At 42.0% G+C, this 12,223-nt stretch overlaps 1 protein-coding gene across 4 annotated transcripts in view; it reads left to right on the forward strand.

Moving 5' to 3' along the window:
- The window catches only part of LOC144691708 (uncharacterized), a 371,588-nt gene that overhangs the window by 114,265 nt on the left and 245,100 nt on the right, over positions 1-12,223 (forward strand). For all 4 annotated transcript variants that reach the window (XM_078560070.1, XM_078560071.1, XM_078560072.1 and 1 more), the window contains 2 exons: positions 4,264-4,341; positions 7,874-8,006. In XM_078560070.1, the coding sequence (XP_078416196.1) occupies positions 4,264-4,341; positions 7,874-8,006 (211 nt within the window). The remainder of the gene's footprint in view (positions 1-4,263; positions 4,342-7,873; positions 8,007-12,223) is intronic.

Raw genomic sequence — 12,223 nt, forward strand, 5'->3', positions numbered from 1 at the left:
ATGGAGGGGAACCCCTCTGAGCTAACCGTGGGAGCTGCTTTCCCTGCCCGTAGCCCTCCCTCAAAATAAAAAAATACTTTCCTCTTTGGGCTGCTGCTGGGAGACTGCCTGTATTCAGCAGGTGGCCTCCTGTCATGAAGCTATTAATAATATTATTGGAAAATATTTTTCTTTTAAAATAGAGGTTTAGTCTCTGGGTGTGTCTTAATTGGATTAAAACCAGCTAGTCTAGCTGCTTTGATGTGCACTAGTTTTGATGTGTAAGAGAGATACGTGCATTTGCATTTTTTGAATACAGCATTCAAGGAGTAGGGTGAAAACTGATGCCTATCTAGCAGCTACCAAGCAATATGTTTATATTACTAATAAAATTGGTGCTATGAAAGGGTTTTATTGTTAAAGAGGTTTAGTTCAGAGATTGTTGATACAATGAGAATTAACATTCAATGGGGCTGGTAGGTATAACTTTGAGCAGTTTTCGGGTGTACAGAGCAGAGACAATGTGAGATCAAAAGTAAGCCTCCAACTGGCTCCAAATGAACCAAAATGAAAAGAGCCTCATTTTGAACTCGTAAGGTGAAAATGCTTTGCCTGGTGTTTGGTTAAGTCTATGGGTTGCTGTTGCCTTAATGGAGATTAGTTTGGGAATTTGTTAAAAGTTATGATGGTAGTAATTTGTAGCCATGTGTGTGTATATATATATATATATATATATTTTAACCTGTGTAACTTAATAAAATGTTTCATTTAGTTTCATGTAAAACCTTGAAAACTGGTGGTCTGATTCCTGAATTTAGATCTCAAACATAATACTTAACATTAGAGGTTATGACAGTTGTTTAAAGTTTTCCCCTGGGATTTTGAAATAACTCTGCTTTACCAACTGCGTTTGTCATAACACTCCCCAATCATCAGAGGGGTCATTCTGCCACCATGAAAATGCCAACAACATTTAATGGGTTATTTGAATTTTAAAATTTGCTTCCTACCTCTTTGTCAGGGGAAGCCTATCGAAGTTGGTCCTGCCGTTGGCAAAATTCCCTGACGGTGGGACATGGTCAGGGAGTCGACCTGATTTGGCTCCTATGATCCTGTGAAAAGGCCTACAGGCTACTATGTTGAATCCTCATTCGTAATGAGTAAAGTATTTCTCTAGTAATGAAATCAAAACATTTATCCAGGATTTGATTTCTTTTTAAAGATTTTCCACAAGCAGTAAACTGTTAATAAAATACAGCCATCTTAACAGTGGTTTGGCCTACTGGCATACCCATGCAGTGGCCACAGAGCGAGGTCTCAATCTCAGCCAAGCCTCAATGGAGGGATAAATAACCTAGTTGCTTCTAGAAGTTAGAAAGAGAGGGGCAGAACTTCAAGAAATTGCTGATCCTTGCCTGCATCTCCTTCTACAGAGTTTTAGGGCAGTATTAGTGAATGACTGGGAGTGGATCAGCCCCACTCTCTTAGCAATGGATGGAATCCTTGGTGTTGATGTAAACCTTAAGTGATAAATATTTACTAAATTTTCAATATTTTATGTATCTCAGTTTGAAACATACCTTTCAGCTGTGATACCACACACGGCTAAGTCCAGGTGCTTGCATTTATAATAATGACAATATTTATCTGAAGGAACTGATGGCGTAAGCATTATGCAAAGCTTATTCACCTGAGAAACTTAACTTAGGGTGACCAAATCTTATGAAATAAAATAAGGGACAGTTTGACCATGGGACTGGGAGGGGGGTAGGTGGGGGTTTGTGGTGACCAATTGAGTGGGTTGGGGGAGGAATTACTGTTCACCATAAGAGCAGGGGGATTTGCTGGTGACTGTAACAGGTGGAGGGGACGGAGGTGGGGGGGTTGGGGGTGTGTGGTGTTACAATTTGTGGAGTCACAACATTATCATCTCTCTGCTGGCTGACTCTCAGACTTGTAGTCCCGCTCGAATCACTCAACTGGGACTCCCAGGCTCTGTCTCTCACATGCTGTCCTAGAAATACAGGACAAAAGGCATCCCTAAAGGCACATGGGACAAATAGCCAAAATAAAGGACAACCCCTTAAAATACGGACAATTGGTCACCCTGACTAAACTCCCCACAATTAGTGTATTGGTATAATCTCATTAGTTTTTCTTGATGGGATATGGACAAAAAATACCTGGAGATCTCTTTCGCTGAAGTAGATGGCAACTGATGCTAAATAACCCATAGCTTTTATCTATATGTAGCACTGGTAACGTCCATCAACAATGTTGTGTTGAGGTGAACAATTATTACTGAATGCCAGTTCTGTACTTAGTGCATTGATACTTTTTTTCTTGTATTGTATCCCTGTGCTACCGTCAGATAAAATTAGTAAATAGCCGAGGTGAATGAGTAAGAATCCTGCTTCGCATAGAAAATACAGGTGATAGTTTCTGTAGTTTTTGATAAAGTTTGATGCTTTCATGCAGTAACTACTTAACAAGTAAAATCTCCCTTCCAATTAACATCAGGACACGCTAAGAATCCCTGTCTGGAATTTGTCCTTATATGGAATGGTAGTCGTTCCCACCTGAAGGTTTTGATCTTCCAGCATGAAGTCAGGAATTATTTTGAGAGAACTGAATCACTACAAGTGGCTTATGAGAATGGCTGCATTGCAGATATAAAATATGTACAAACAAAATTCTATCATTTCTAAGACTAAGGGTAATAACTGCAAATGAATCATAAAGAAAGCATAATACCAGCTATAGCAATTTGCTTGGAGTGGTTAGTCAAATTGAGAGCACTGAAAATGCATCTAGATGTTTTTAAATTTAATTTTTAACTTGGGCTCAGGAACACTTGTAATAATGATTCAAGTTGGGTGATGTGCTGAGTATATGGCGTATTCAGATTGAGTGCCAATGGGCCTTTTGTCAATCAATTATTAAGGGAAAAATATATTTTCTGAAATAAATAAAAATGTTCTACAGCCAATTTTTGATCTTGTTCAATAAAACTGTTAGACATGTTTCAAAGCTCATTCTGTGTTGTTCAATAGAGTATTTAATGTAATTTCCAACAGAAATAATATTTGTTTTCCTGTTTGTAGTAGTGAAAATGCTGACAGATGGAAGGTTAAGTCAAATTTGTAACGTTGTTCTTGTTTTCCCGTGCTCGAACATGGAATCCTGTGAATGCTTAAAGCCTGATATTTAGTAAAACAAATGCAAAGTATGTAATAGGGACTCACATGATAAAAATGAAGCTCTTGTTATTATTGCAAGTGTGAAAGTTTTCAAATGCTTAGACACGCTCCACACAATGCAACCCAGAACTGAAACACTTGTAAGAATTTCCAATATGCCACCCTCTTTCACTACTTGAATCAACTACTGAGCCAAGAAATGGATCTGACAGTTTAAGCTGTAAACGAAACCTAGTGGTGGAGTTAACATAATATTAATTCAGTTATCCAATTTCAGTTGCCAAATCCTGCTAACATTTATGAGCAAATAATATTGCCACCAATTCAGGGTTCCTGTGCAAAGCTTGCACAATGACTTGATTCTCCTTTAAGTAATGGAATTGATGTCATCAGGTCTTAGCCTTACACAAGATCCTCAATTGCATCATTAACCACAATTCATATCCTTAAAATTGTGTGGCAGCCATGTGATCTACATTAATAACTAAGGACTATTGTGAACTGAGGGAATAATCATAAAACCATGTGGATATAGACATCACACAACAGTGAATAGAACACCAAATAATAGGTACATTTTTTGATGTATTTAACCTGTTTTCTGGCCATCAAATACCCTATATTATTTACAGTTGATGGGTCATGCAGGAGTGCTACTCCAATGCTACTTAAAGCAATTGATTGGAGTTAGGCAAAGAAATCTTCAAGAAAGCTGTGTCTCTAATTTTCTCTCTTTTCCAATACACAACTTGTCCCTGCATGAAACTATTGTGCATAATCAGGTGCAGTTTAGCTATTCAGCTCCATAGAAGTTTCAGTTATGACATTCAGATGCAATTTTAATAGAATCACAGAATCACACAGTGCAGAAGAGGCTTTTTGGCCCATTGAGTCTGCACCAACACGTGAGAAACACATGACCTACCTACCTAATCCCATTTACCAGCACTTGGCCCATAGCCTTGAACATAATAAAAAATCCCATGGCTTCTGGTGTTATTGATAAACAACGTGTTCAGTTTGTCATTTAGCTACTGTGATACTCTTGTACTTACAGGCCTTCATTTCTTTTCTTTGTTTTCAGAGTTCAACCCCAAATATCTCATAGCAGTTCATCCAGTGGCTGAGCAGAGCAAAGCGACCTTGAAGAAAAAATGCAAAGGTTTCAGGGTTTTATCTCTTAATTATGCTTACGATTGAAATTATTCCAAATTCTGTTGATTTTACACAATAGTTTCTTTATTTGCCCCATCTATACAAGCTTGCACACATACGCAAAAGTATTCCAGACAAATGTCCACAATGCATTATCGTGCTTGTTTGTAATTTATATAAAATCAGAGCCAAATACAGCTCAACTCTCAAAGAATCCAGTTTGCTTGACTTTAAATGGTATCTGTGACATTCATGTGCTTTGATATTACGTTTAATTTGTTGCTAATGACCAATATAGATTTGAAATGGTAAACAAAGCCCTTCATGTTAGTTTATTTAAAAGATTGTTACATTTACTTCAGGCAGAGCTTTTTTATTCGGTTAGAATTTCCAAGAAGCAGCAACCACAGCCGGAATGCCACTCCGCTCCTTTTTACTTATGTCAGGAGCTGCAGGTTTCTCGCCCGCTTTTCTGGCCTGGGCCTGGTGAGAGGTGTGCAGCGTACCTGGCTCCGGACTCCTCCCCGTGCAGGGCAGCAGCATCAGGGAAAGTGAAGCCACGCTGCCTTTTTACAGCACCAGCTGCAATAAAGCAGGTTAATTTAAAGGTTCCAGCCACTTTGAGAAGCCAGGGAGGAGATAAGTGGATAAGATTGGGTGGGGGGGTGGTGGTGGTGGATGGGGCAGGATGAGTTGGGGGGCAGGATGGGTCGAGGGATAGGATGGATTGGGAGGAGTATCAGATGGTCAGTTGCGGTAGATGGTGTGTTGGGAGGGTAGTCGCAAGGGTGGGTGGGTAGTCGGTGGGGGGTTTGGGATGTGGTCGGGGGATTGGTAGGGTAGTCGGGGCTGGGAGGGTATTCAGGAGGATGGGGGTTGGTCGGGGTGTATGAGGGTGTTCAGGGGTCGGGAAGGTATTGGGGGTGTAGTTGGGGCTAGTCAGGAGAGATCGAGGATAGTCGGGTTGGGGGGTTTAGTTGGGGATTTGGGAGGTAGGTGAGAGGATCGGGGGGTAATCGGGGTTTCGGGACAGTAGTTGGGGGTCGTAGTTGGGAAGGTAGTCAGGGTGTGGTTGGGGTGGGGTGGTAGTCGGAGGCTGGTAATAGGTTAGTCAGGTCAGGGATGTAGACGGGGGTGAGAGCTTAGTCAGGGGGTGGGGAGGGTAGTCTGGGGGTCCAGTGGGGTATCGGGGGTGTGGTGGGGGTGGTTGGCGGTCAGTACCATAGTTACCCAGGAGTTAGAAGTGGCTTTAACCTTTCTAGCTTTTCCTGAGTAACTATTCTGCCAAGACAGTTGGAACTATCCGAAGTCTCTGATTTAAGTTGGTGTATCGGGTGGTTCCCAGTGCAGGGTAATTGCCCAATGGAGGTTTAAATTTGCTGGGCAATTGCTGTGCAGTCTTTATGTGGGGACTTTCAGGGGGACTCCAACGGATCTTCTGGGGTACCTCCCGGGTAAGACCCCCTGTGGATCAGAAGTTCTGGGCCATTATTTTGGCCTGCTTTGTACATTATGTTCACTCTCAGTCTCCATCATGTACCTTCAAATAAGGTGAAAGCTGCTACAGAATGACTACATTCCCTATATTAGTAGCCTTTGTATTTGCAAAGTGTTTGGGTTGAATTTTACATCTAGTTTGCAGGGCTGGGGGCAGTTGAAGCAATGCACATGACAACCTTTCCCGCTCAGATCTGTGTCCCTGCAGCAAGTTAACATTCGTTCATTCGTTGGAATGTTAATTACCTTGAGGTGAGACTTCTGCCCCCATCTGGGGGTGGGGGGGTGGGGGAGATCCCCTCCTCCAAGAGCTGCTGGCCAATTGGATTTGGAGACACGAATTTAAATCCCAAAACGGCAGCTGTTATTCAAATAAACCTGGGTTAAAAATCTAGTATCTGTAGTGGTGACAATGAAGCTATCAAATTGTGGGAAAACACAGCTCATTCAATAATGCCCTTTAGGGAAGGAAGTCTGTTGACTTTATCCAGTTTGCTCTATGCGTGACTCCAGACCCACAGCAATGTCCTCTACTGGTTTAGCAAGCTACTCAGTCATATAAAACTGCAACAAAGAAGTCTAATAAGAAGAAACCTAATGGACCACCCAGCACTGGTCCAGGAACTAGACATGTCAAAGCCACAACCAGCTTAGTCGTCCCTTCAAAGTCCTCCTCATTAATGTCTAGGGACTTTTGCCAAAATTGAGAGAGCTGTCTCACTGACTAGTAAACAATAGTCTGACTTAATAGCTTCCAGAATCATATCTTTCAGCCAATGTCCCAGACTCCCCCACACCATACCTTGGTATGCCCTGTCCCTCAGGCACAGAGGTATAGAAGCAGGAGAGAAAGTGGCCTTGGGAGACTGCACCATTGATTGTGGACCCCATGAAGTCTCAGGGCATTGCGTCAAACATGGGCAAGGAAATCTCATGCTGATTATCACCCACTACCCTCCCTTAGATGATGAATAGTATATAGTTTAGGTGGGAGACACCAATGACCATCACTAAGAGTGGCTCGGTAGCACCACTACTGACTGATCTGGCTGAATCCTAAAAGACATATCTGCCAGACTGAGCCTGTGGAAGGTGGTGAGGAAATCAATATGAGGGACAAATCTACTTGACCTCATTCTCACTAATCTACCTGTTGCAGATGCATCAGTCCATGACAGTATTGATAGGAGTGACTACTGCACTTGTAGAGATGAATCCTGCCTTCACATTCCCACCATCATTTTGTGTGGAACCAGCACTGTGCTAAATGGAATAGATTCAGAACGGATCTAGCAACTCAAAACTAGGCATCCATGAAGCTCTGGGCCATCAGCAGAAGCAAAATTGTATACAACCACAATCTGTAACCTCATGGCCCAATATATCCCCCACTCTATCATTACCATCAAGCCAGGGGATCAACTTAACTTCAATAAGGAGTGTAGGAGGGCATGTCATGAGCAGCACCAGGTATATGTAAAAATGAGGTGCCAACTTGAGGAAGCTACTGAACAGGACTATATGCATGCTAACCAGCAGAAACAGCATGTTATAGACAGAACTAATTGATCCCAAAAAAGACAGATCAGATCAAAACTCTGCGGTACTGTCACATCCAGTTGTGAATGGTGGTGGACAGTTAAATAGCTAGCGCGAGGAAGAGGATCAATGAACATCCTCATCCACAATCTTCTTGCTCTTGGCTCTCCACCCCACCTGCACCTAGTCCCTGGTTCCTGTTACCACATGTTGGATATTCCTGTTACCACATGTTGGATATTTTTGTTGTATCCATTGCAAAGCTAGAGCAGCACATGATGAGTAGCATTAACCTGTCAATTGCCCATGATCACTAGTGGTTGCATCTTTTTGCTCATGTTGCATGATTGGCTCTTGGACATGTTAAAAGCCAAAACATAAACAGTTATCTTTTTCAAATACTAACAAGTCCAAATAGTTATTTCAAATCTTACTTTTATGAAGGGTACATTATATCCTGTTCACCATGCAGTGATGGCATGTACTTTACACCTTCATTTCAGGGAACCTGGATCTCCACAAGCCTCCGCAGATAACAATAGCTACTCGAACCTCTACATCTGTGTTTCTCACGTGGACGAACAGTTTTAAAGGAAAAGTTTATAAGCATATTGGCGATGAATGTGCAGATGAAAGGTAATTAAATTTCAACTATGTTTATATATAATTGTTGAAAAGAATGAAGAAACCCTTTGTACATTCCTAGTCCATTAAGAAGCAATTGAGGATTTTTGTTTCTGATTATTTTGCAAAGTGCAAGTTATAAAATATTCTCAAGGATAGATTTTACCACATTGGTTATCTTCACTGAGAAGTTCAATATACTGGGGGAAGTTTTGAGGAAAGAGAGCTGTAGCACCCCCAAAATGCTGGAGGATGACTTACTGTTTAGTTCCCACCAACTACATGATTGTAACTATTTTCCCCAGAGTTCAATGTTGGGTGGTTGGATCACCAACCTGAGTCAGGCGATAGCATATGGCTTACATAGGACCACGGTTGCCATTTCAGAGCAGTGCTGGGTAAAGTGTGTGCTGTACATGCCTGGTACAATATCAGATGGCAGTCCACTCAGAGAGGAGCCCAGCAGATAATTTTTTAAAATGGGGTTTGGAGGAACAGGAGTGCTTCTCTGGGCTCTACAAAAAAATGAGACCCTGCCTCACTGAGTTCTCCCTACTTCCCCACCCCCACCCCCACCCCCATCCCCACTTCTTTCCTCAGGCTCAGAGGCTGCCAGTATTGTGACAGTTTGGAGTTGGGCTTTGTTTTTTCCCTCAGCCTCCATGGCTTGCTCCGCTGACCAAAACATGCCCGCAATCAAATCTACCCCAGTGAAGTGAGTGAGGTCATTGAAAATTAAACAAAACACACAAACTGCTCCTAATCTGTCTGCTGTCTTATTTTTTCACTAATTGCTTTTGAAAATCCTAACACTTGTGCACTTACCAAAGATGCCATTCAGTGTGAATCCAGCAATCACTTCTTTCTCATTGAAGTGAATATGTATCAAAACTCTGAGAACTTGGATGCTTTAATCATGGAGCAACAATCCATGACATTTTGTTTCTGTATCTCAGCAGCTACAAATGATTACTTTTTCTTCTCTATCAATCCTAATATTTTTTTTTGTAAATGTGTTAGACAATGAAACATTGCTTCTCAAAAAAGCATAATTGCTGCATTTGGAATATTTACATACTGCACCTTAACACATTAGCACATTGATCTTTGTAAAGAGAATGATTTCAAAAAGTACTTTGCAAAATATATGTGCTATTTATTATTTTCTGTTTTTCTAAGGGGTGCAGAGGGCATTGCAATAATGGAAGTGTTCCGTGATTCCATAGAAAACGGATAATGCACCTTACTTATTCAAAAAAAGGTGTATGTCCTTTTGTATCCATGTGATGGGGGTGTCAGTGGGACACTTCCACATTTTTGGCATTCAGTGGCAACATCAATCATTTCCAGGTCAAGCATAGCGTAGCCACACTTATGAACTCTTTGAGTAAGGCCAACAGTTCAGTGCCAATGGGAGCTGAATTACAGTTTTATAATGTGGACTCATGCCTGCGATGAAGCAGGGTTGACTGTACCATTGCTCATTTCATTGATGACTGTTGGAGCGTTCAGAGAGAGAATGGATTTTCATTCCATTAGTCTGGGTTGAGAGCTGAGGGAGTTGTATATTAGCAAATTGTAATAACTATGTTTTGTAATTTATTTCAAAAATAACATTTGATTGTGTCATATATATAGTTTTATAAAGCCTTAGCGGGAATTGTGTTACCAAACAATCTTGAGAATGCATTATAAAAATACAGGTAAGTGCCTCCACTGTTAGAAGTAAAGGGATCTTTTTTACTGCCATCGTATTGGGGAAATTAAATTTTTGGGAAAACTACTAAAACTTTTGTTGTTATACTTGTCAAACACATTGGCCAGAATCTTCGGGTCGATGTGCAGGGGCGGACCCTGCTCGCCGACGTGTAAAATGACGCACGGTGACATCACCGTGCGACATTCTGATCCTCAGTTTGGCGGGTGCGCAGCAGAGTCGGCTGGTGCTCTCCGAACTGTTCAGCAGAGTTGGCTGGCGCTCTCCGAACTGTTCAGCAGAGTCGGCTGGTGCTCTCCGAACTGTTCAGCAGAGTCGGCTGGTGCTCTCCGAACTGTTCAGCAGAGTCGGCTGGTGCTCTCCGAACTGTTCAGCAGAGTCGGCTGCGCGCTCTCCGAACTGTTCAGCAGAGTCGGCTGCGCACTCTCCGAACTGTTCAGCAGAGTCGGCTGGTGCTCTCCGAACTGTTCAGCAGAGTCGGCTGGCGCTCTCCGAACTGTTCAGCAGAGTCGGCTGGCGCTCTCCGAACTGTCAAAGGCCTATTAACGCCATTTAAAAACTAATTAAAGTGATTAGCTAAGCTGCCCGTCCAACCTTAAGGTTGGACGGGTAGCATTCTTAACAACTTTAATTATTTTCTTAATGGCCTTAATAGGCCTTTGACAGTTCGGCGGGTACACAGCCGATGCGGCTGCACGCCCGCTGAAATGACAATCTAAATGGCGCGCAGTGATGTTGGGACGCCCGCCCAACGTCACCACACCTCATTTTATGCGTCGGCGAGCAGAAAATTCTTTAGCCCAATGCTATTGAGCAAAAGATCTTACTCCAATAACATTCTGCTATCTCATGACTAATTCACAGACCTTCCAACCTGAGGAAACCTTTAAGAGTGTGACATGCCAATGGCATGAGGTGTAATCATATTTGCCTGAGATTCAGAGGTTGCTTTAGAATCCTCAGAAGCTTTGGGTTCCAATATAACTTTCATCTATTTTGTATGATTAAAAATATACTAGCAAACTAAGTAGCGAGATATATGTCTGTGCATTAAAAACACAGATAATTATTCAGAAATGAAGGTGTCACTGTTAAAACAATTTTGAGTCTGAAGGTATGAATTTGCTCCCAGATTTATGATGGTATTAGTATAAATCTGGCACCAAATTGAGAATATAACACCAGGATACGATGATTACTTTGGAATTTAAGTCACTTCAAGCCCTTGAGAAACAAGGCTGTAATGTGGCAGCTGGAGCTCACGTATTGGCCCAAGATTTGCTGTTAAAGTAACAGTGAATTTAATGGTGCTCACTGTTATTAATGTGCAAATTACCCAGCAGTTTGTGGCAGGGAAGAGAACTGCAAATAGCCACAAGTTACTGGGCAATTTGTGCTGGTCTGCCATTAGCCTTGTATCAATGCCAACTTACCCTGAATCCCCATCCCATGCCCTGTGACTTTCATGACGATACTCAATTAGCGAATTAACTGCCAGTTAAACTCATTGTAGAAAGTTTGGGATTTTTAGTAGAATAGGTAACATTTAATGGGGAAATGTCTGTTTCTGTAATGCCAATCAAAGAAAAGGACCAATTTAAACCGTGAAGTCTAATTCCTACAGGTTTTTAAAATGTAAAATTTTCCCAAATTCATTTTCTTTCTTTTCCTTTTCCTTTCTTAATCCAATCTTTCTTTCCCCTTATTTCTCTGTGTGGGTCTGAATTGAGCCCATTTTATCCACTGTAACTCACTGTCCATTTTCGCTGTTCTTCTGTTTCTTCTTCAATCCTTCAATCTCATTAGTTAAAGAGATAGACTAATTATCTCATCATTCAGCAAGGACCCAGGTGCCTATTGCCCTCGCTGTGCTATTATTATCTTACACTTCCAGCAACTTACAGGGAAGAAACATTTCAAGCTGAAGGGTGAGGGGAAATGTCTTACTAATGGATTATGCCAAGAAATGTCCTACAGTTTTTTTTTTATTCAATCATGGGATGTGGGCATCACTGGCTAGGCCAGCATTTATTGCCCATCCTCAATTGCCCTTGAGAAGATGGTGGCGAGTTGCCTTCTTGAAGCGCTGCAGTCCATGTGCTGTAGATACACCCACAGTGCTGTTAGGGTGGGAGTTCCAGGATTTTGACCCAGCGACAGTGAGGTAACAGTGATATATTTTCAGTCAGGATGGTTGGAGGGGAACTTCCATGTGGTGGTGTTCCCATGCACCTGCTACCCTTGTTCTTCTAGATGGTAGAGGTCATGGGTTTGGAAGGCGCTGCCTAAGGAGCCTTGGTAAATTGCTGCGGTGCAGCTTGTAGATGGTACACGCTGCTGCCACTATGTGTCGGTGATGGAGGGAATGAATATTTGTGGATGGGGTGCCAATCAAGTGTGCTGCTTTGTTCTGGATGGTGTCAAGCTTCTTGAGTGTTGTTGAAGCTGCACTCATTTGGCAAGAGGAGAGTATTCTATCACACTCCTGGCTTGCGCCTTGTAGATGATGGAC

This window comes from Cetorhinus maximus, chromosome 16, assembly GCF_964194155.1.
Source record: "Cetorhinus maximus chromosome 16, sCetMax3.hap1.1, whole genome shotgun sequence".
Taxonomy (NCBI): domain Eukaryota; kingdom Metazoa; phylum Chordata; class Chondrichthyes; order Lamniformes; family Cetorhinidae; genus Cetorhinus; species Cetorhinus maximus.